Here is a 24,863-nt window from a genome sequence, read left to right as displayed (position 1 = left end):
CCCCCTCGCTCTCCCCTTCCCCCCCTCGCTCTCCCCTTCCCCCCCTCCGCTCTCCCCTTCCCCCCTCGCTCTCCCCTTCCCCCCTCGCTCTCCCCTCCTTCCCCCCTCGCTCTCCCCTCCCCCCCTCTCTCTCCCCTCCCCCCTCACTCTCCCCTTCCCCCCTCCCTCTCCCCTCCTTCCCCCTCGCTCTCCCCTCCTTCCCCCTCGCTCTCCCCTCCCCCCCTCTCTCTCCCCTCCCCCCTCACTCCCCCCTTCCCCCCCTCGCTCTCCCCTCCCCCCTCGCTCTCCCCTCCCCCTCACTCTCACCTTCCCCCCTCGCTCCCCCCTTCCCCCCTCGCTCTCCCCTTCCCCCCTCGCTCTCCCCTTCCCCCCTCGCTCTCTCCTTCCCCCCTCGCTCTCCCCTTCCCCCTCGCTCTCCCCTTCCCCCCCTCGCTCTCCCCTTCCCCCTTGCTCTCCCCTTCCCCCCTCGCTCTCCCCTTCCCCACTGGCTCTCCCCTCCCCTCGCTCTCCCCTCCCCCCTCGCTCTCCTCTTCCCCCCTCGCTCTCCCCTTCCCCCCTCTCTGTTCCCTCCCCCCCTCGCTCTCCCCTTCCCCCCTCGCTCTTCCCTTCCCCCCTCGCTCTCCCCTTCCCCCCTCGCTCTCCCCTTCCCCCCTCGCTCTCCCCTTCCCCCCTCGCTCTCCCTCCTTCCCCCTCGCTCTCCCCTCCTTCCCCCCTCGCTCTCCCCTCCCCCCCTCTCTCCCCTCCCCCTCACTCTCCCCTTCCCTCCCTCCCTCTCCCCTCCTTCCCCCTCGCTCTCCCCTCCTTCCCCCTCGCTCTCCCCTCCCCCCCTCTCTCTCCCCTCCCCCTCACTCTCCCCTCCCCCTCCCCTCCCCCCCTCGCTCTCCCCCCCCCCCTCGCTCTCCTTTCCCGCCCTCGCTCTCCCTTCCTGCCCTCGCTCTCCCTCCCCCTCGCTCTCCCCTCCCCCCTCGCTCTCCCCTCCCCCCTGCTCTCCCCTCCCCCCTCGCTCTCCCCTCCCCCTCGCTCTCCCCTCCCCCCTCGCTCTCCCCTTCCCCCCCGCTCTCCCCTTCCCCCCCCGCTCTCCCCTCCCCCCTTGCTCTCCCCTCGCTCTCCCCTCCCCCCTCGCTCTCCCCTCCCCCCCCCCCGCTCTCCCCTCCTCCCTCGCTCTCCCCTCCCCCCTCGCTCTCCCTTCCCCCCCCGCTCTCCCTTCCCCCCGCTCTCCCTTCCCCCCCTCGCTCTTCCCTCCCCCCTCGCTCTTCCCTCCCCCCTCGCTCTTCCCTCCCCCTCGCTCTCCCCTTCCCCCCGCTCTCCCCTCCCCCCCCGCTCTCCCCCTCCCCCCCCGCTCTCCCCTTCCCCCCCCCACTCACCCCCTCCCCCCTCGCTCTCCCCTTCCCCCTCGCTCTTCCCTCCCCCCTCGCTCTCCCCTTCCCCCCGCTCTCCCCTCCCCCTCCCGCTCACCCCTTCCCCCCGCTCTTCGCTCCCCCTCGCTTCCCTCCCCCCTCGCTCTCCCCTTCCCCCCCGCTCTCCCCTCCCCCCTCGCTCTCCCCTCCCCCCTCGCTCTCCCCTCCCTCCCTCTCGCTCTCCCCTCCCCCCTCTCTCTCCCCTCCCCCCACTTGCCTTCCATTCTGTTGATGTCTGTCTCTGCACTGTTTGATTCTTGCTGCTTTCTCTGTCTCCTGTGCTGGATCTCTTCGTCCTTCACTCCGCCGCTAACGTTTCATCCCTCCCTGTGTCCCTCCCTGTGTGTTTTTCTTTTGCTCTGTTTCCCCCCCCCTCACCCCCCCCCTCACCCCCCCCCCCCGCCCCCCCCCCCCCCCTCACCCCCTGCCTCCGGACCTCCCTGGTGGTGTGTAAAGAGCCCATGGTGAAGAACGGCAAGCCCCCTTCGTCCCACAGCATGCACTCCTTCCTTCACCAGTATGCAGGCACTTTCAAAAAGCCACCTCTGCGAAGGCCCCACAGTGTGGTGGGCAGGAGCCTAAGCTCGTACCTTCACAGGAACACTACTCTAGGTGACTATCTGCTCTTCAACGCGATGCTTCGGAACCTTTGTCCAGTGGGTAAAGGTCTCCGAACCCTTTCAAACACTTCTCTGTCTGTCTCTCTCTCTCTTTGCCCTGTTTGAAAAAGATCTGTTTGAATGCACAGTAATAGCGATTGAGCGCAAAGTGATCCTCCTCTTTCCCCTGTAACGTCTTGTATCCGCACGACCCAGGTTTCAAAGCTGGCTGACACACGGGGAGGCGATGGCCCAGTGGTATTATTGCCCGACAATTAATCCAGAAACTCAGCGAATGTTCTGGGGACCTCTGGGAGCAAAATGCCCACTCCCACCTCCAATTCCCCCAGCACCGTGAGGCTGGAGAGTCTGGAGCGCAGTCACACAGGAAGACTGACGCCATTTGATTCAGTCGATACAGCAAGAGTGTTTCTTATTATGTTAGGGGCAGTAGGGGTGGGGGAGACCAGAACTAGTGGGGCCGTCAATATAAGACAGTCACTAATCAATCAAATTCGGGGGGAATTCAGGAGAAACACCTTTACCCAGAGAGCGGGGAGAATGTGGGACTCGCTACCACGGAGAGTGGGGGAGAATGTGAGACTCGCTCCCACAGCGCGGGACGGGGGAAATGTGGGACTCGCTCCCACGGGGAGTGGGGAAGAATGTGAGACTCGTTCCCACAGCGAGGGACGGGGGGAGTGTGGGACTCGCTCCCACGGGGAGTGGGGGAGAATGTGGGACTCGCTCCCATGTGGAGTGGGGGAGAATGTGGGACTCGCTCCCACGGGGAATGGGGGAGGATGTGGGACTCGCTCCCACGGGGGGAGTGGGGAGAATGTGGGACTCGTTCCCACAGGGAGTGGGGGAAGATGTGGGACTCGCTCCCACGGCGAGGGGGGCGGGGAATGTGGGACTCGCTCCCATGGGGAGTGGGGGAGAATGGGGGACTCCCTCCCACGGGGAGTGGGGGAGAATGTGGGACTCGCTCCCATGGGGAGTGGGGGAGAATGTGGGACTCCCTCCCACGGGGAGTGGGGGCGAATGTGGGACTCATTCCCACAGGGAGTGGGAAAGAATGTGGGACTTGCTCCCACAGGGAGTGGGAAAGAATGTGGGACTTGCTCCCACAGGGAGTGGGGGAGAATGTGGGACTCGCTCCCACTGGGAGTGGGGGAGAATGTGGGACTCAATCCAATGGGGATTGTGGGAGAATGTGGGACTCGCTCCCACAGGGAATGGGGAAGAATGTGGGACTCGATCCAATGGGGAGTGGGAGAGAATGTGGGACTCGCTCCCACGGGGAGTGGGGGAGAATGTGGGTCCTGCTCCCACAGGGAGTGGGGGGGAATGTGAGACTTGCTGCCACGGGGAGTGGGGGGAGAATGTGGGACTCGCTCCCACGGGGAGTGGGGGAGAATGTGGGACTCGCTCCCACGGGGAGTAGGGGAGAATGTGGGTCCTGCTCCCACAGGGAGTGGGGGGGAATGTGAGACTTGCTGCCACGGGGAGTGGGGGGAGAATGTGGGACTCGCTCCCACGGAGAGTGGGGGAGAATGTGGGACTCGCTCCCATGGGGAGTGGGGTGAATGTGGGATTCGCTCCCACAGGGAGTGGGGGAGGTAATGTGGGACTCGCTCCCACGGGGGGGCAGTGGGGAGAATGTGGGACTGGCTCCCACGGGGAGTGGGGGAGAATGTGGGACTCGCTGCCACGGGGAGTGGGGGAGAATGTGGGACTCGCTCCCACGGGGGGCAGTGGGGAGAATGTGGGATTCGCTCCCACAGGGAGTGGGGGAGGTAATGTGGGACTCGCTCCCACGGGGGGCAGTGGGGAGAATGTGGGACTGGCTCCCACGGGGAGTGGGGGAGAATGTGGGACTCGCTGCCACGGGGAGTGGGGGAGAATGTGGGACTCGCTCCCACGGGGGGCAGTGGGGAGAATGTGGGACTCGCTCCCATGGCGAGGGGGAGAATGTGGGATTTGCTCCCACGGGGAGTGGGGGACAATGTGGGACTCGCTCCCACGGGGAGTGGGGGACAATGTGGGACTCGCTCCCATGGCAAGGGGGAGAATGTGGGACTCGCTCCCACAGGGAGTGGGGAGAATGTGGGGCTCGCTCCCACGGGGAGTGGGGGAGAATGTGGGACTCGCTCCCATGGCGAGGGGGAGAATGTGGGACTCGCTCCCACGGGGAGTGGGGAGAATGTGGGGCTCGCTCCCACGGGGAGTGGGGGAGAATGTGGGACTCGCTCCCATGGCGAGGGGGTGAAAGTGGGAATTGCTCTCACGGGGAGTGGGGGAGAATGTGGGACTCGCTCCTTGTCCCCTGTGCTGTAAAACACCTGACCAGGCCCCATGCTGAGCATCGATCAGAGAGGCTGTGGGGGGGAGTTGGCTGACTCTTTAACAGCAGATGAGAATAGGAAAGGAGCAAAGAACTCAGTGCAGAAGCTCAGGAACAGAACCCCAGCACTTCTAATCTCAGTATGAAGTGTGTAACTGGTGTCTAACGTTTGGTGGCTGCCTGACGGAGCTCCAAATAGGCATGAAACCTGGGTGATTCGACCCTCTTCACAGCAGCTTAACAAATGCACTCGCTCACTCTCTCGCCAAACACACAGCAGCACCACCTCCTCTGAGCCTCTGCCAACTCTTCTCCATTCCAGAGATCGTCCATGAGGATCTGAAAATGGGTTCCGATGGGGAAAGTGACCAGGCATCTGCTACCTCCTCCGATGAAGTTCAGTCCCCAGTTCGAGTCAGGATGCGGAACAATGTCAGGAAAATCTCCACAGAGGTACGGAAGCCTCCCTCTACAATGACCCCATCAAACACTCCCAGAACAGGGACAGCATGGGGTTAGATATAGAGTAAAGCTCCCTCTACACTGTCCCCCATCAAACACTCCCAGGACAGGTACATCACGAGGTTAGATACAGAATAAAGCTCCCTCTATGCTGTCCCCATCAAACACTCTCAGGACAGGTACAGCACGGGGTTAGATATAGAGTAAAGGCCCCTCTACACTGTCCCCATCAAACACTCCCAGGACAGATACAGCATGGGGTTAGATACAGAGTAAAGCTCCCTCTACACTGTCCCCATCAAACACTCCCAGGACAGGCAGAGCACAGGGTTAGATACAGAGTAAAGCTCCCTCTACACTGTCCCCCATCAAACACTCCCAGGACAGGTACAGCACGGGGTTAGATACAGAGCAAAGCTCCCTCGACACTGTCCCCATCAAACATTCCCAGGACAGGTACAGCACGGGGTTAGATACAGAGTAAAGCTCCCTCTACACTGTCCGCATCAAACACTCCCAGGACAGGTACAGCACGGGGTTAGATACAGAGTAAAGCTCCCTCTACACTGTCCCCCATCAAACACTCCCAGGACAGGTACAGCACGGGGTTAGATACAGGTTAAAGCTCCCTCTACACTGTCCTGCTATCCAATCATGAGCAGTATATCCTTGGGAAGAGTGTGAGTGACAGTTGTGCTCAGATTGCCATGGTAACTCCTTACTGTGTTCTCTAGGATATCAATAAGAGGTTATCCTTACCGGCCGATATTCGCCTCCCTGAGGGCTACCTGGAGAAGTTTGCCATGAACAGTCCGCCCTTCGACAAGCCTCTCAGCAGACGGCTGCGCCGAGTCTCGCTGGTGAGTGCCTCCCGTTAGAGCGGGAGCTTTGACGTCTGAGAGAGAGCGGAGTGCTGTTACTGAGTGGTCAGTGCTGCTGCCTGACCCCCCTCTGCACAGTGACCCTTCCTGACCGCGAGGAGTCAGGGAGCATTGTTCTCACTCTTGTCAAAGCCCCCGGAATGAACGTACACCGGAAACCATACGGTAATCACAGGTGGCTTCCGATGGGGAAAGAGGGGAGAGGTGAGAATGGAAGATGCTGGAGGTACTCTGGGTCTGGCAGCGTCTGCAGAGAGAATAAGGTGAGTTCACATTTCAGCCCAGTGATCTGAACTCATCCCGTCGTTAACCTGAAACGTCAGCTCTCTTCCTCTCTCTGCAGAGGATGCCTGATTTACTGAGTGATTCGTACAAAACTGAGGAACAGGAGCAGGAGTAGGCCATTCGGCCCCTCTCGAGCCTGCTCCGCCATTCAGTATGGGTGTGCCTGATGTTTTTGAACAATTGATAGGTTGGAAACTCCCAGAGAGCGCATTAGGCCCAGATTACAAATAAATAAAACCCCATTTAAGCAGCAATAAAAGGACCTCGAAGCAAACCGCTCGGTGCCTGCTCATAACTGCAGAGATGTGATTAAAAACACCTTTCCTAAAGGCACACTCCTAACTGCACAGAACATGTCCAGCGTTTCCCCCTTCTGTTCCTGATGTCCCGCATCTACAGCCTGCTGCTCTTGTGGCGATGGGTGAGGAGGATTTGTTTCTGTTTTGATCTGGAAGGCGCTGCCCAAAACTGCAATGGAAGCAGATTCAGCCAGGAAAGGAGGAATGGGATCAATACTGGATGGGGAAAAATCCGAAAAAGAGCCATTGGGACAGGAGCAGTGTGGGGATGGGGTTGGGCGGGGAAGGGGGTGCGGTTGCAGTACTTCAAGGGATGGAGGGGGAGAAGGGTTGGATTAACGAAGCGTTGTCAGTGTTGCCTGCGTTTTGTGTGCCCTCTCTAACTCTCCTTTCTCACCTTGCAGTCCGAGATTGGATTCGGGAAACTGGAGACCTATGTTAAACTGGACAAGCTTGGGGAGGTAGGAGCTCGGCACCCGACCTTACAGAAGCTGAAGGGGGCCCCTCTCACCCGGAATGCTAAGATCCCTAGCTGCCCTCATAGCACCCTTGGGCGCCATCAGACAACCCCCCAGCACTTTATAATAGACCGCGTCAGACAGAACGTCGCAACGTCGCTGGAATAGCTTCTTCCTTTCCTCATTGGAAACGGGGCGGGGGTTTGGGGGGGTTTATCCAGCCTCAGAGAGCAGGAACCTGCCCCCGGTGATGCCAACCGGGCTGCCTACTGCTCACCCCATGCTCATTTACTCACCTGGTTTATTCTTAAAGAGACCTGCATTTTTAACATTGCCAGTGGGCTGGGGCTAGGTTGATTGGCCCTTAGTGTCTCGGGATGCGTACATAAGAACTAAGAGCAGGAGTCGGCCATCTGGCCCCTCGAGCCTGCTCCGCCATTCAATAAGATCATGGCTGATCTTTTCGTGGACTCAGCTCCACTTACCCACCCGCTCACCATAACCCTTAATTCCTTTACTGTTCAAAAATCTATCTATCCTTGCCTTAAAAACATTCAATGAGGTAGCCTCAACTGCTTCACTGGGCAGGGAATTCCACAGATTCACAACCCTTTGTGTGAAGAAGTTCCTCCTCAACTCAGTCCTAAATTGGCTTCCCCTTATTTTGAGGCTATGCCCCCTCGTTCTAGTTTCACCCGTCAGTGGAAACAACTTCCCTGCTTCTATTTTATCTATTCCCTTCATAATCTTATATGTTTCTATAAGATCTCCCCTCATTCTTCTGAATTCCAATGAGTATAGTCCCAGTCTACTCAGTCTCTCCTCATGAGCCAACCCTCTCAACTCCGGAATCAACCTATTGAATCTCCTCTGCACCCTCTCCAGTGCCAGTATATCCTTTCTCAAGTAAGGAGACCAAAACTGTACACAGTACTCCAGGTGTGGCCTCACCAGCACCTTATACAGCTGCAACATAACCTCGCTGTTTTTAAACTCCATCCCTCTCGCAATGAAGGACAAAATTCCATTTGCCTTCTTAATTACCTGCTGCACCTGCAAACCAACTCCTTGTGATTCTTGCACAAGGACACCCAGGTCCCTCTGCACAGCAGCATGCTGCAATTTTTTACCATTTAAATAATAGTCCATTTTGCTGTTATTCCTACCAAAATGGATGACCTCACATTTACCAACATTGTACTCCATCTGCCAGACCCTCGCCCACTCACTTAGACTATCGATATCCCTTTGCAGACTTTCAGCATCCTCTGCACACTTTGCTCTTCCACCCATCTTAGTGTCATCTGCAAATTTTGACACACTACACTTGGTCCCCAACTCCAAATCATCGATGTAAATCATAAACAATTGCAGTCCCAACACTGATCCCTGAGGCACACCACTAGTCACTGATCGCCAACCAGAAAAACACCCATTTACCCCCACTCTTTGCTTTCTGTTAGTTAACCAATCCTCTATCCATGCTAATACATTACCCGTAACACCGTGCACCTTTATCTTATGTAGCAGTCTTTGGCACCTTGTCAAATGCCTTCTGGAAATCCAGATACACCACATCCACAGGTTCCCCATTGTCCACTGCACATGTAATGTTCTCAAAGAATTCCACCAAATTAGTCAAACATGACCTTCCCTTCATGAACCCATGCTGTGTCTTACCAATGGAACAATTTATATCCAGATGTCTCGCTATTTCTTCCTTGATGATAGATTCAAGCATTTTCCCTACTACAGAAGTTAAGCTAACCGGCCTATAGTTACCTGCCTTTTGTCTACCTCCTTTTTTTAAACAGTGGCGTCACATTTGCTGTTTTCCAATCTGCGGGAACCACCCCAGAGTCCAGCGAATTTTGGTAAATTACCACTAGTGCATTTGCTATTTCTCCTGCCATCTCTTTTAGTACCCTGGGATGCATTCCATCAGGACCAGGAGACTTGTCGACCTTTAGCCCCATTAACTTGCCCAACACGACCTCTTTCGTGATAATGATAGTTTCTCGGTTCTCACCTGCCATAACCTTCCTGTCAGCAATTTTTGGCATGTTATTGGTGTCTTCCACTGTGAAGAACGACACAAAATACCTGTTCAATGCCTCAGCCATTTTCTCATTTCCAGTTATTACATCCCCCTTCTCATCCTCTAAAGGACCAATATTTACTTTCGCTACTCTTTTTCATTTTATATATTTGTAGAAACTTTTGCTATCTGTTTTTATATTAGGTTAGATTAGTAGTAGATTAGAGGGATTAGCGGGGTAAATGTGTGGGGTTACGGGGATAGGGCCTGGGTGGGATTGTGGTCGGTGCAGATACGATGGGCCGAATGGCCTCCTTCTCAACTGTACAGATTCTATGATACCCAAATTTGAGGCAGCACAGTGGTTAGCAATGCTGCCTCATAGTGCCAGGGACCCAGGGTCGACTCCTGGCTTGGGTCACTGTCTGTGCAGAGTCTGCACGTTCTCCCCGTGTCTGCGTGGGTTTCCTCCAGGTGCTCCAGTTTCCTCCCACAGTCCGAAAGATTAGATGCAGGTTAGGTGGACTGGCCATGCTAAATTGCCCCTTCGTGTCCAAAGATGTGCAGGTTAGGTGGATTGGCCGTGCTAAATTGCCCCTTCGTGTCCAAAGATGTGCAGGTTAGGTGGATTGGCCATGCTAAATTGTCCCTTAGTGTCCAAAGATGTGCGGGTTAGGTGGATTGGCCATGCTAAATTGTCCCTTAGTGTCCAAAGATGTGCGGGTTAGGTGGATTGGCCATGCTAAATTGTCCCTTAGTGTCCAAAGATGTGCGGGTTAGGTGGATTGGCCATGCTAAATTGTCCCTTAGTGTCCAAAGATGTGCGGGTTAGGGTGGATTGGCCATGCTAAATTGTCCCTTCGTGTCCAAAGATGTGCAGGTTAGGGGGATTAATGGGGTAAATAAATGAGATTAGGGGGTAAGGCTGGGTAAGGGTCGATGCAGACTCGATGGGCCAAATGGCCTGCTTGTGCACTGTATATCACTGTAGGGATTCTATGACTGCTGCCCTCTCCTGACAGGAAAGAAAAACATTGCCGGGAGAGAGCAGCAAAGAGGTGAACCAGGGACGGGCCTCCTCCTGTTCCGTGATGAGCAGCGGCCCTGCTTGATTCCCCTGCAACAGGCGTTGCACCGAGAATCGTGGCTGATCGCAGTGTCTGGACCCCCGCACCCTGACATGGATCAGCTTGCTCAGCACAGAGCAGGGGTGGCACCTGCGACCGTGTAGCTCGGCCATTACATCTCCCCCTTGCTCTGACGTGGGAGACCTAACCTGTTCGATTATCCTCACAGATCGATCATAGAGCAATTACTGCAGCCCTGCTTCCACCACCCCCGTACTCTGATTGCTGCCTCTCTCTCTCTCTCTCAACCCCCCCCCCCCCTCCACCCCCCACACAGGGCACCTATGCAACCGTTTACAAAGGGAGGAGCAAGCTGACAGATAATCTGGTGGCACTGAAGGAAATCCGACTGGAGCACGAGGAAGGAGCCCCATGCACAGCCATTCGGGAAGGTAAAGACTGCTCAGGTCCCCATCACTCCCTGCATCTATCTCTCTGTGTGTGAAATCCTTCCTCCCGACCTCACCCTGTCTTCCGGGTGAGGTGCCCCAGCTTTTCACCTGCCTTCCGCTTGCATGTTTTTCAATATTTACTGGGGTCCGTGGTGTCATATGCTCCACTGGAATCTTCCAATAGAATGATCACTAACTTTCTTCTGGAGTGTGATGGGTCGCTTGTTACCAGAGGGAGTATCGTTACTGATAGGGGTGTTCCCCCTGTGTGTCATTCCTGAGGGGCAGGGCATTGCCCCTGTAGCCGTCGTTACTGATTGGTCGAGGATTCCCCAAGCAAACACCATTATTGACGGAGGGAGTACCCCAGCAAACATGTCGTTCCTGATGGATAGGATATTCCCCCAGTGAATGTGTCATTATGAACGGGATTTCCCCCAGATAGTCATTATTGACAGGGGATTCCCCCAGCGAATGTGTCATTATTTACAGGGGGTTGCACCCAGTGTATCATTATTGACAGGGGACTTCCTGGAGAATGTGTTGTTATTAACAAAGGAATTACCCCTGCAGCAATGTTGTTATTGACAGGGGATTTCCCCAGCAAATGTGTCATTATTAATGGGATTCCCCCAGCGAGTGTGCCATTATTGACAGGGGGATGCTCACGAGTTTGTTGTTTTTAATGGGGGGTTCCCCCAGCAAGTGTTTTGTTATTGACAAGGGAAATGCCCCAGTGAGTGTGTGGTTATTGACAGGAGTTTCCCCCAGTGAATGTATCATTATTAATGGGGGAATACCCTGAGAGTGTCGTTATTGGTGGGGGATTCCCCCAGCGAGTGTGTCATTATTGGCGAGGTATTTCCCCAGCGAGTGTGTCATTACTGACGGGGGGATTCCCCCAGTGAATGTGTCATTATTAATGGGGGATTCCCCCTGCGAGTGTGTCATTGTTGGTGAGGTATCCCCGCAGCGAGTGTGTCATTATTGGCGAGATATTCCCCCAGCGAATGTGTCATTATTGACGGGGGGATTCCCCCAGCGAGTGTGTGGTTATTGACGGGGGGATTCCCCCAGTGAGTGTGTGGTTATTGACGGGGGGATTCCCCCAGTGAGTGTGTGGTTATTGATGGGGGATTCCCCCAGTTAGTTTATCATTGTTAACATGGGAATTTCCCCAGCAGGTTTGTCGATATTGATTGGGGAATCCCCCAGTGAGTGTGTGGTTATTGATTGGGGATTGCCCCAGTGAGTGTGCGGTTATTGATGGGGGATTCCCCCAGTGAGTGTGTCATTGTTAACATTGTGACAGCTGTAGGCTTGCGAGTCAATAAACCCAGCGGGACATATCGCAGGATTCCCAGGAGACGGACATTACTTAGCTGGTCTCTGAGGTTCCCTCACAGACCCCCAACCAGTTATCAGTGCTACTCAGTTTGATTCTTCACTGACCTTTTTCTGAGCTATTTAACTGTTAGAAGTTTCACTGTTAGTCTCCTGACCTCGCACTGAATCAGATATGAACCAGAACTGGAGAATTGGCAAACAGAATTGGAATACGCTGGAGGTGTACAAACCCTGCTTCACTCTCCCAGCTCCCCCAGAGTTGCCTGTGAGCATTGACAGGCTGGTCCCAGACGCTGCCTGAGCCACAGTCCACCTGCAGCATTCCCTGTGGCTCCTTTTAAAATCAGAGCGGTTTCTTCTAACCCTCGCCCCTCTCTTCTCTTCACCCAGTCTCCCTGCTGAAAGACCTCAAACACGCCAACATTGTGACCCTCCACGACATCATTCACACGGAGAAATCCCTCACGCTGGTCTTCGAGTATCTGGTGAGTCGGCAGTCTCGCCACGGTGGGTGAGTTACCATCAATCCTGTAGAACCCACGGTTGGCTGCCGTAGCTCTCAGTGACAGCACGACCGTCGGGAATGGCCTTTCGCCAGTTAGCTCAGAAAGGCTCGTGCCAACCGTTTGTTATCAGTCGAGAGTTCGGAACCCAGTAGAATCATTGCTGAAAAGACATTCGATCTGCTCCAGTACTGAACTAACCACTTCCTCCATCTCTCCCCCCCCTGACTCAGGATAAAGACTTGAAACAGTACCTAGAAGATTGTGGGAATATCATCAATATTCACAATGTCAAGGTGAGCAGATGTAGTTTCATGTCCACTCTGTCCAAGGAAGCAGCCAGAGTTAGAGCTGGGAGTTGGCACAATGTATGCGACAGGTATCTGGTGCCGGAGACAATTTCCAGAGTGCTGCAGTGTTCTCCAAACAGGCCAGAGGAATAGCACCCCCAGGCCAGATTACAGTCTGTTCCTCAAAGCAAACATCACTGCTAATATAGCTATCCAACTCAAATAGACTGTATCTAACCCAGTGCTGTACCTGTCCTGGGAGTGTTTGATGGGGACAGTGTAGAGGGAGCTTTACTCTGTATCTAACCCCGTGCTGTACCTGTCCTGGGAGTGTTTGATGGGGGACAGTGTAGAGGGAGCTTTACTCTGTATCTAACCCCGTGCTGTACCTGTCCTGGGAGTGTTTGACGGGGACAGTGTAGAGGGAGCTTTACTCTGTATCTAACCCCGTGCTGTACCTGTCCTGGGAGTGTTTGATGGGGACAGTGTAGAGGGAGCTTTACTCTGTATCTAACCCCGTGCTGTACCTGTCCTGGGAGTGTTTGATGGGGACAGTGTAGAGGGAGCTTTACTCTGTATCTAACCCGTGCTGTACCTGTCCTGGGAGTGTTTGATGGGGGACAGTGTAGAGGGAGCTTCACTCTGTATCTAACCCCGTGCTGTACCTGTCCTGGGAGTGTTTGATGGGGGACAGTGTAGAGGGAGCTTTACTCTGTATCTAACCCCGTGCTGTCCCTGTCCTGGGAGTGTTTGATGGGGGACAGTGTAGAGGGAGCTTTACTCTGTATCTAACCCCGTGCTGTCCCTGTCCTGGGAGTGTTTGATGGGGGACAGTGTAGAGGGAGCTTTACTCTGTATCTAACCCCGTGCTGTCCCTGTCCTGGGAGTGTTTGATGGGGACAGTGTAGAGGGAGCTTTACTCTGTATCTAACCCCGTGCTGTCCCTATCCTGGGAGTGTTTGTTGGGGACAGTGTAGAGGGAGCTTTACTCTGTATCTAACCCCATGCTGTCCCTGTCCTGGGAGTGTTTGATGGGGGACAGTGTAGAGGGAGCTTTACTCTGTATCTAACCCCGTGCTGTCCCTGTCCTGGGAGTGTTTGATGGGGACAGTGTAGAGGGAGCTTTACTCTGTATCTAACCCCGTGCTGTCCCTATCCTGGGAGTGTTTGTTGGGGACAGTGTAGAGGGAGCTTTACTCTGTATCTAACCCCGTGCTGTCCCTGTCCTGGGAGTGTTTGATGGGGACAGTGTAGGGGGAGCTTTACTCTGTATCTAACCCCGTGCTGTCCCTGTCCTGGGAGTGTTTGATGGGGACAGTGTAGAGGGAGCTTTACTCTGTATCTAACCCCGTGCTGTCCCTGTCCTGGGAGTGTTTGATTCCTCACCTTGAACACAGAATTGAAATGAGAGTGTTGAAGTAAAGCTGTTGGCTGCTCCTGGCTGATCTCGCTGTGTGTTGTCTCAGCTTTTCCTATTCCAGCTGTTGCGAGGCCTGGCCTATTGTCATCACAGGAAAGTGCTACATCGAGATTTAAAACCACAGAACCTGCTCATCAATGAGAAAGGAGAGCTCAAGCTCGCAGACTTCGGTATGTCCACACCATCACTCCTTCAGCACCATACCCACCACAAGCATGGGAGACTTCCCCACACTCACCGACCACTGCATTGGTCAGCCCCACATGGAGGGTCAGGCCCACTTCGCTGCTGGTACAACATGTCGAGCTTTTTCAGTTAGCTGCAGACACCACTTGATTTAATCTAGCAGCAATAATCAATCACTTCTAGTTCATTGTGTGGAGTACACCGGTTCAGTAAGGACGGCAAGCTCCTCAGGACCCCTTGAGAAGACCCCAGACCCCATAGATCACATTTCCCTCAGCACTGATGCTCCCACAGTGTAGCGCTCCCTCAGCACTCACCCTCCCACAGTGCGGCGCTCCCTGAGCACTGGCCCTCCCACAGTGCGGCGCTCCCTGAACACTGGCCCTCCCACAGTGCGGCGCTCCCTGAGCACTGGCCCTCCCACAGTGCGGCGCTCCCTCAGCACTGACCCTCCCACAGTGCGGCGCTCCCACAGCACTGACCCTCCCACAGTGCGGCGCTCCCACAGCACTGACCCTCCCACAGTGCGGCGCTCCCTCAGCACTGACCCTCCCACAGTGCGGCGCTCCCTCAGCACTGACCCTCCCACAGTGCGGCGCTCCCTCAGCACTGACCCTCCCACAGTGCGGCGCTCCCTCAGCACTGACCCTCCCGCAGTGCGGCGCTCCCTCAGCACTGATCCTCCCACAGTGCGGCGCTCCCTCAGCACCGACCCTCCCACAGTGCGGCGCTCCCTCAGCACTGACCCTCCCACAGTGCGGCGCTCCCTCAGCACTGACCCTCCCACAGTGCGGCGCTCCCTCAGCACTGACCCTCCCACAGTGCGGCGCTCCCTCAGCACTAACCCTCCCACAGTGCGGCGCTCCCTCAGCACTGACCCTCCCACAGTGCGGCGCTCCCTCAGCACTGACCCTCCCACAGTGCAGCACTCCCTCAGCACTGATCCTCCCACAGTGCGGCGCTCCCTCAGCACTGACCCTCCCACAGTGCGGCGCTCCCTCAGCACTGACCCTCCCACAGTGCGGCGCTCCCTCAGCACCGACCCTCCCACAGTGCGGCGCTCCCACAGAACTGGCCTGGATTATCAGTTGAATCTTTGGAGCCAAACCAAAAATCATGGCCTAAAGACTCAAATTGGGAAGTGAATGTGGAACCAACCTGACCCACATGAATACCATCAATTCATGATTTTAATGAAGGTGGTTGCGTACTGATATTGTCATTGCACTCGGGCAATTCTCCCAGGGCAAGTCTCTGGCGATCAGGTTCGAATCCCACCACGGCAGATGGTGACATTTAAATTCAATTAATAAAATCTGGAACTAGTCGCTGGTTCACTAATGTCCTTTAGGGAAGGAAATCTGCCGTCCTTACCCGGTCTGGCCTACATGTGACTCCAGAGCCACAGCAATGTGGTTGACTCTCAACTGCCCTCCAAGGGGCAACTAGGGATGGGCAATAAATGCTGGCCCAGCCAGCGACACCCATGTCCCACGGATGAATAAAACAAAAATGAACGCATTTCCTTTACTTTGCTACTTGTGATTCTTTAGGATTAGCCCGGGCTAAATCCGTTCCTACAAAAACCTATTCTAACGAAGTGGTGACGCTCTGGTACAGGCCTCCTGATGTCCTGCTGGGATCCACAGAATATTCGACACAGATAGACATGTGGTGAGTAACAGATCAGAGACGCACAGACGCATCCCTCCAGCCTTCATGCATTTTGCTGACTTGCCACGTTCAGAAGCGCTGATTCCAACTGGTGTCAAAACACCAGGCCCCTTCTCCCACACACCCAGACCACCCCGAGTTTAACTCAGACAAATGCAAGGTGTTGCATTTTGGCAAGACAAACCAGGGCAGGACTTCCACAGTTAACTGTCGGGGAATCATAGAAAGAAACCCTACAGTGCAGAAGGAGGCCATTCGGCCCATTGAGTCTACACCGACCACAATCCCACCCAGGCCCTACCCCCACATATTTTACCCACTAATCCCTCTAACCTACGCATCTCAGGACTCTCAGGGGCAATTTTTAACCTGGCCAATCAACCTAACCCGCACATCTTTGGACTGTGGGAGGAAACCGGAGCACCCGGAGGAAACCCACGCAGACACGAGGAGAATGTGCAAACTCCACACAGACAGTGACCCGAGCCGGGAATCGAACCCAGGTCCCTGGAGCTGTGAAGCAGCAGTGCTAACCACTGTGCTACCGTGCCGCCCAATATGTTGTCGAACAGAGAGACCGAGGGGCGCAGGTACATCGCTCCTTGAAAGTGGCGTCACGGGTGGACAGGGTGGTGAAGGTGGTTATTGGCACTCTCGCCTTCCTCGGTCAGGGCATTGAGGACAGGAGTTGGGACGCAATGTTACAAACTGTACAAGACACTGGTGCGGCCACATTTGGAGCGCTGCGTACAGTTCTGGTCGCCCTGCGATAGGAAGGATGTTGTTAAACTGGAAAGGAGCTGGAAGGTTTGAGGAGAGGCTGGATAGGCCGGGACTTTTTCCCTGCAGCGTGGGAGGATGAGGGATGACCTCATGGAGGTTTATAAAATCATGAGGGGCATCGATAGGGTGAACAGCCAAGGCCTTTTCCCAAAGATAGGGGAGTCTAAAACTAGAGGGCATAGGTTAAAGGTGAGAGGGAAAAGATTTGAAAGAGACCCAAGGGGCAACTTTTTCACACACAGGTTGATGCGTATATGGAATGGGCTGCCAGAGGAGGTGGTAGAAGCGGGTACAGTGACAACATTTAAAAGACATTTGGACAGGTACATGGGTGGGAAAGGTTTAGAGGGATGTGGGCAACACGCAGGCAAATGGGACTATTTCAGTTTAGGAAACCTGGTCAGCATGGAGGAGTTGGGCCGAAGGGCCTGTTTCCATGCTGTACATCTCTGACTCTGCGGCCGGGATTTACTGACCCGCCCGCCACAGGAATCTGAGCAGGCGAGGGGTGGACCATGGAAAGGTCCGTTGACCTCAGGCGGGTTTCGGGGTGAGCGAGGCCATAAAGTCCCGCCCTATGAGTGTGAAGCTGGTGGTTTTCCCCCACACGGTGATGGGACGTGGGCCTGTGCTGTGAGAACCCTCTGTCTCACTTGTCCTGTAGGCTTAACGTGGGCTACTCGCAGCTTTGCAAATGCCCACACCCTTTCTCTGAGGAGGTGAGAAGAGGATTGCCCGTGGATGTTTGGGATCAAACTAGTGGTGGGCTGTGGAGTGGAGGGGGCGGGGTGGGGGGGGGGGGGGGGGGCGGAGGGTGGGGGCGGCAGGGGTGCGGGGGAGTGGTGGCGGGGGGAGAGGGGTGGTTTAATAAAGCCGTTATCAATCAAAGAGAGGTTTGGACAGAGTAAGGAGAAAGTGTTTCCCAGCGGCAAGAGGGCTGGCAACCAGAGGGAGGGTTAGGGACACGGGTTGAAGAGAATCGGGAAAAGGCGGGGGGGAGAGATGAGGAGAATTTTATCGACACGGTGAGTTGTTGTGATCTGGAAGGCGCTGCCTGAGAGGGCGGTGGGAGCAGATTCACCCTCAGAAAGAGGGGAATCAGATAAATACTAGGAAGAGGAAAATTCACAGGGTGATGGGAACAGCAAAGGGTAAAGAGAGCCTGTAGTGTCTGTGAAGCTGTGTTCAGTGAGATTATTCAGTGTAGATTCTGTGAAGCTGTGTTTAGTGAGATTATTCAGTGTAGATTCTGTGAAGCTGTGTTTAGTGAGATTATTCAGTGTCGTCTCAGTGAAGCTGTGTTTCTGCTTTCTGGAACTAACTATCTTTCCTCATTCCCTCCTGACAGGGGTGTGGGGTGTATATTTTATGAAATGGCGACTGGCCGTCCGTTGTTCCCAGGCTCCACTGTAGAAGAAGAATTACATTTTATATTCAGGGTATTAGGTAAGGCACTATCCATCAGTGCTGCTGCTCTCGTGCAGGCTGGCACCTCCTTTGCCCTCCCGCTTGCCTCGCGATTGTTTTTAAATCCCCTTGCTGCTCTCCCAATCCGCGCGACTGTATTATTGCCCTCCTCCCGCTGACCCTCCACCTCCTGTCCCGACAGGAACGCCGACAGAGGAAACGTGGCCTGGAATCCTGGCAAACGAGGAGTTCCGATCGTACAACTATCCAAAATACCGGCCGGAGCCTCTCGTCAACCACGCACCCAGGTAGGTCCCGGTGGTGGTGCTCTGCTCAGGGCCTCGGTCCTCTCCACCCCACCCCCCCCCCCCCCCACCCCCCACCCGCACCACCACCCCCGCCCCCCCCCTCCTTCCGCCCCTCCCCCTTCCACCCCACCACCCCCCCACCCGCACCACCTCCCCCCGCCCCCCCCCAACCCGCCCCCCCCACCCGCACCCCCCCCACCCGCACCCCCCCCCCCCCCCCCCCCACCCGCACCCACCACCCCCACCCCACACGCACCACCACCCCCGCCCCCCCCTCCCCCTTCCGCCCCTCGCCCCCCCACTCTCCCTCATTTCCGGGGACTCTGCACTGTGGGGCCTTGGTCTTCTTAACTGCTACCCTGTCCCCGACCCAACTTCTGGGGAGACCCCTGTCATGGGACCTTGGCCCTCTCTCCCAAAGCTCCTGCGGGCTGGGGGGAGGGGGCGTGGTGACACGACAACTGGACAATCTGACGATTCAGTCAGATTGAGGCTTTTTCTCTTTCTGTCCCACAGGTTAGACACAGAGGGACTCGATCTCCTGGCAAAACTTCTACAGGTAGGCTGGAAATATTTTTTTAAAAACCATCGGCTCAGCTCAGCCAGGGCCACCCTCCCCTTTTCCAAGTTAGGAAACCCCCTGTGGGACCAGGTCCCACTAACTGGTGTGCACACTGGATCCAACTGGCGTGCGCACTGAGACACTGGATCCAACTGGTGTGTGCACTGGGGCACTGGATCCAACTGGCGTGTGCACTGAGACACTGGATCCAACTGGTGTGCGCACGTGAGCACTGGATCCAACTGGTGTGCACACTGGGGCACTGGATCCAGTGCTGCATGCAACGGGGCGAGGGAACTGTGCTTGGCATTGGAAGCCTGGGCACTGGGTTGGTGGCAGGTTTGTGATGCCTGGTACCCAGCACCCCCCCCCCCCCCCCCCAATGGTTTAATTCCCCAGTCTGGGCTCCTCCATGGAGGTTCTGCGGTTGGGTGGGGTGGCAGTCTAGTCCAGGGGAGAAGCCGGGAGGTTCTGAGGTCAGGAGGGAGGGCCGGGATTGCCTGAGTGGGCAGTAGTTTCAGAGCTGGGATTTGGAGAGTAGTGATTGCCACAGAATCAAACAGGATAGGGAGCGTGGCAGACACAGAGGGCGGGATTTTCCAGCCACGCTCGCTCCAAATCCAGAAACTCCCGTCCAAGGTCAGCGAACCTTTGTATGGCCACCCCCACCCCCCTGCCCGCTCCGATTCCCGTGGTGGGTGGGATGGGAAAATTCCGCCCATTGTCAGAGAATAAATCTCACTGAAACATTGCTGCATGTTTGTCTCTGCGCCCCGCTAATGGCAGCAAACGTGAGTGAGCCCAAACAAGCCAGTCTCTGTTTAAGACTATGTTTAATGTCTCTCTCTCTCTTTCTCTGCCCCCCTCTCCCCCTGACACCTAACCCCTCCCACCTCCTTGCTCTACCCTTTTCCCTCCTCCCTTCCCACTTCCCTCCCTGTCCACTTCCCCTTCTCTCTTTCTCTCTCTGATCTGTCTCTCTCTCTCTTTCTCTCTGTCTTGGTCTTGCCCTCTCTCTCTCTCTCTCTGATCTGTCTCTCTCTCGGTCTCTCACTCTCGGTCTCTCTGTCTCTGTCTCTGTCTCTCTCTGTCTCTCTCTCTCTCTCTGTCTGTCTCTCCCTGTCTCTCTCTCTCTCTCATGTCTCTCCCTCCCTCTCCCTCTCCCTCTCTCTCTTCCCCTCTCTCTCTCTCTCTGTCTCTCTCTGTCTCTCTCTCTCTCTCTCTGTCTGTCTCTCCCTGTCTCTCTCCCTCATGTCTCTCCCTCTCTCTCTCCCTCTCTCTCTCCCTCTCCGTCTCTCTCTCTCCCTCTCCGTCTCTCTCTCTCTCCACCCTCTCTGTCTCAGTTTGAAGGGAAGAAGAGGATCTCTGCACAGCAGGCCATGAAGCATCCGCACTTCCAGAGTTTGGGGGAGAGGGTTTACAAGTTACCAGACAGTGAGTGTCTATCTTCCCTTCCTTCTCTTCCATTTCTTGCCGATCTGTGTGAATTTGGCATCACCCAGCCACTCGCAAACCCTGCTGCTCAGTGACAGTGTCACCTGGTTACTGGGAAGAGCAGCCTTTCATCTGGTCCGAGTCCGAGGCTGGTGAACTATCTTTCTCTCCCGCTCCCACTGCCTGTCCCGCGGTGGGGCCCAGTCTGCATCCTGATATAATCCATCCAGGGGTCTTCCTTCTGCACATTTTCCAGGCGTTTTTCCTCACATTACCCTTTTTCCAAACACCACCTACCCTTCCTGTTTGTGTCACTTGTCCACAATATGTGAGCTGCCTCGATGTCAGTGCCTCAGACAGGTTCCTCTGTACACCAGCTCTCTCCGGCACCCACGCGTTTGTCCGCTTGACGGTACAGGATACTTCCTACATGCTGTTAAAAGCAACTGGTTTTCAAGCAGCATGTCACAGATTCAGTAATATATATTAGAAGAGAACTATATTTAGAAACATAGAAAAACTACAGCACGAAACAGGCCCTTCGGCCCCACAAGTTGTGCCGAACATATCCCGACCTTTTAGGCCTACCTATAACCCTCCATCCTATTTAGTCCCATGTACTCATCCAGGAGTCTCTTAAAAGACCCGATTGAGTTCGCCTCCACCACCACTGACGGCAGCCGATTCCACTCGCCCACCACCCTCTGTGTGAAAAACTTCCCCCTAACATTTCCCCTGTACCTACCCCCCAGCACCTTAAACCTGTGTCCCCTCGTAGCAGACATTTCCACCCTGGGAAAAAGCCTCTGAGAGTCCACCCGATCTATGCCTCTCAACATCTTATACACCTCTATTAGGTCTCCTCTCATCCTACGTCTCTCCAAGGAGAAAAGACCGAGCTCCCTCAGCCTATCCTCATAAGGCATGCCACTCAATCCAGGCAACATCCTTGTAAATCTCCTCTGCACCCTTTCAATCTTTTCCACATCCTTCCTGTAATGAGGCGACCAGAACTGAGCACAGTACTCCAAGTGGGGTCTGACGAGGGTCTTATATAGCTGCATCATTATCCCCGGACTCCTAAACTCAATCCCTCGATTGATAAAGGCCAGCACACCATACGCCTTCTTAACCACCTCCTCCACCTGCGGGGCCGATTTCAGAGTCCTATGGACCCGGACCCCAAAGTCCTTCTGATCCTCTACAGTACTAAGAGTCTTTCCCTTTATATTGTACTCCTTCATCCCATTTGACCTGCCAAAATGGACCACGACGCATTTATCTGGGTTGAAGTCCATCTGCCACTTCTCCGCCTGTGAGCTGCCTCGATGTCAGTGAAACTGACTAATCAGAATCCACCTTGTGAAACTCACCAATCAGAATCCAACTGGTGAAACTCACCAATCAGAATCCACCCTGTGCGCACCAATCGGAATCCACCCTGTGAAACTGACCAATCAGAATCCACCGTGTGAAACTGACCAATCAGAATCTGTTAAACTGACCAATCTGATGACCAGAAGACACAGGAGCAGACTTAGGTCGTTCGGCCCATCGAGTCGGCTCCGCCATTCAATCATGGCTGATAAGTTTCTCAATCCCATGCTTCCCATTTTCCTCAGGGACGCTGAGTACATGTGGTGTGTGGACACACTGGAGAGTTGGTAACTCTGACCCTCGCGATAGGAGATAGGGACTGGGTGGGCTGCTCTGTCGGAGAGTCAGTGCAGATTCAATGGGCCGAATGGCCTCTCTCTGCACCATAGGGATTCGCTGATTCTGTGTGTAACCGTGGTGGTTATCGTCTGCCTGACGCTGTCAAGCAGTGTTAGTGCGTTAGACCCAATCAAATGTCTTCTCACAAACAATGCAGCTCACGCCTGTTGCCCGCTGATGGTCCTGTACTTTGCTGATAATGATTCTGAGATCAGAAACTGGATCTCCAGTTCCTCATCCACATCCAAATCCAGCCTGCAGCTCAGCCATCCCGCTCTCCGTCTTTTTCTGAATCATTCCGAATGATTGCTGTCTGATTTTGCCAGTGTGTGAGATCAAACTAACACGAGACGATAAACCCAGAAAAACTCAGCTAATGTTCTGGGGATCCGGGTTCGAATCCCGCCACGGCAGATGGTGGAATTTGAATTCAATAAAAAATATCTGGAATTAAGAATCTACTGGGAGTATAACGTTGACAAAGGCGAGGTTATTCACTTTGGAGGAAATAATAGCAAATTGGATTATTATCTAAATGGAAAGAAATTACAACATGCTGCTGTGCAGAGGGACCTGGGGGTCCTTGTGCATGAGACGCAAAAACCCAGTCTGCAGGTGCAACAGGTGATCAAGAAGGCAAATGGGATGTTGGCCTATATCGCAAGGGGGATAGAATATAAAAGCAGAGATGTCTTGCTGCATCTGTACAGGGCATTGGTGAGGCCGCACCTGGAATACTGTGTGCAGTATTGGTCCCCTTGTGGAAGGATATATTGGCCTTGGAGGGAGTGCAGAGAAGGTTCACCAGGTTGATACCAGAGATGAGGGGTGTTGATTATGAGGAGAGACTGAGCAGATTGGGTTTGTACTCGTTGGAATTTAGAAGGCTGAGGGGGGATCTTATAGAGACATATAAGATAATGAAGGGGCTGGATAGGGTAGAGGTGGAGAGATTCTTTCCACTTAGAAAGGAAGCTAGAACTAGGGGGCACAGCCTCAAAATAAAGGGGGGTCAGTTTAGGACAGAGTTGAGGAGGAACATCTTCTCTCAGAGGGTGGTGAATCTCTGGAATTCTCTGCCCACTGAAGTGGTGGAGGCTTCCTCGTTAAATATGTTTAAATCACAGATAGATGGATTCCTGATCGGTAAGGGAATTAGGGGTTATAGGGATCAGGCGGGTAAGTGGAACTGATCCACTTCGGATCAGCCATGATCTTATTGAATGGCGGGGCAGGCTCGAGGGGCTAGCTGGTCTACTCCTGTTCCTATTTCTTATGTTCTTACTGATGACCCGTTGTCGATTGTCGGAAAAACCCATCTGGTTCCTTCAGGGAAGGAAATCTGCCGTCCTTACCCGGTCTGGCCTACATGTGACTCCAGAGCCACAGCAATGTGGTTGACTCTCAACTGCCCTCCAAGGGTAACTCGGGACGGATGGTAAATGATGGGCCCAGCCAGCGACGCCCATGTCCCATGAGTGAATTTTTAAAATGTTGCTTATCATGATTCTAAGATCAGCAACTGGATCTCCAGTTCCTTGTCCACATCCAAACCCAGCCTGCAGCTCAGCCGTCCCGCTCTCTGTCGTCTTCTGAATCGTTCCGGAATGATCTCTGCCTGATTTTACCAGTGTGCAAGATCACGATGATTCCGCTACGGCACGTGCACTGTTTCCACTCTCCTGTGCAGTGCGTGGCACTGACTCTGATCAACACTATCCCAAGTTTTCTCCCATCTTTCTGTGAATTCGTGGAGCGCTGAGTCTCTGTCGCTCCGCAACCTGAGCGGCTTGTGGTGACGCAGGGGTCGCAGCCACACCTTTGAGCATCACCGAGGACACTGTGTCGTTCTCGCTCTCCATTTTGGATCCCAGCTCTCGGTTCACTCTGGGTTTGTATACTAACCTGCCTTTCTCTCTCCCCAGCTACATCAATATTTGCACTAAAGGAGATTGAGTTACAACGAGACTCCGGATACAGATCAGCACTGCTCCCAGAATCTGGTATGTTAGCTGCAGTTACCTGGCAGACGACAAGCAGCATCCAGGGGCTGGGTGCTTCTGTCGTATTTATTGCACAAGGGCACAAATGGATTTGTCCGCACCGTCGGAGGGTTTTACGACGCAGAGGTTGATCCCCTTTTAGACGTAACACTAAATTCCCCCAAAGAGGAATGTCTCGCCTCGTAATCTGTGAAAAGTGTGTGGGAAGGTGTGAACTGCCCTTCAGTAACGTTTAGTGGGTAACGAACAGAAATACCCCCGCACTCACTTTAAAATGAACACTTAATTTATTTATTTAACTAACCAGGAACTTTAACTAAACAAGTAACATCCTGAATAAAATAAGATTCTCCTGGAATGCTGTTCAGATAAATACAACATCAATTCATTAACCACAAAGTAATAACAGAATTTAGTCACTCTCAAAAAATATATACAACCAGGTTTTGTATCTTTGGGAACCTTCTGGAGTTTCTCGGTTGATTTCCCCGTCTGTGAGTTCTTTTTGATTTGGTACCTTTCGCTGGTTCGATGGTGTGTTCTCTGAAGAGATATATAAAGCTGGCAGAGTGGAGAGCTGCTCTCTCCCTCTCGAGGCTTGAGAGGTGGCAGTTGCTACCTCCTGTTTTCCCTCTTACGCTCTCTTTTATACCCGTGGTGACCTACAATAGGATTGGTCTGATTTTTTTCAGCACCATCAAATTCAAATCTTATAGGTTCTTGGTAGCTGAGTGTTGCTTTAAATTGATTGGGCAAAATTAACACAACAACAGGTTGTCTCTATCTAGACGACTGCTTGACTTTTTGATATAAATGTTTCAGTCTGAGACTCTGTGTGTATTTTGCATTTTAAACCTCCTGCACTGAGGTGAAACACCCGCTTTTAAAGGGACCTCGCATTTTTACAAATTTTAACATCTTTATCAACATCAAATTCCGACTTCA

The 24,863-nt window shown here is 54.1% G+C and overlaps 1 protein-coding gene across 1 annotated transcript; it reads left to right on the top strand.

The window, feature by feature from the left end:
* The first annotated feature begins 1,855 nt into the window (after positions 1–1,855).
* Positions 1,856–24,064, top strand: LOC144490540 (cyclin-dependent kinase 17-like). The gene is made up of 14 exons (XM_078208266.1): positions 1,856–2,009; positions 4,666–4,796; positions 5,540–5,665; positions 6,675–6,731; positions 10,171–10,285; positions 12,023–12,117; positions 12,369–12,431; positions 13,892–14,015; positions 15,585–15,705; positions 17,837–17,934; positions 18,098–18,203; positions 18,720–18,762; positions 20,109–20,199; positions 23,841–24,064. The coding sequence occupies exons 1-14, from the start codon at positions 1,859–1,861 to the stop codon at positions 24,047–24,049; spliced, it is 1,530 nt and encodes a 509-aa protein (XP_078064392.1). The 5' UTR covers positions 1,856–1,858; the 3' UTR covers positions 24,050–24,064.
* Positions 24,065–24,863: the final 799 nt, after the last annotated feature.

Source organism: Mustelus asterias, unplaced genomic scaffold (assembly GCF_964213995.1).
Source record: "Mustelus asterias unplaced genomic scaffold, sMusAst1.hap1.1 HAP1_SCAFFOLD_3410, whole genome shotgun sequence".
NCBI lineage: Eukaryota > Metazoa > Chordata > Chondrichthyes > Carcharhiniformes > Triakidae > Mustelus > Mustelus asterias.
The sequence above is the reverse complement of the archived record's forward strand: the minus strand, read 5'-3'. Positions and strand labels throughout refer to the sequence as shown.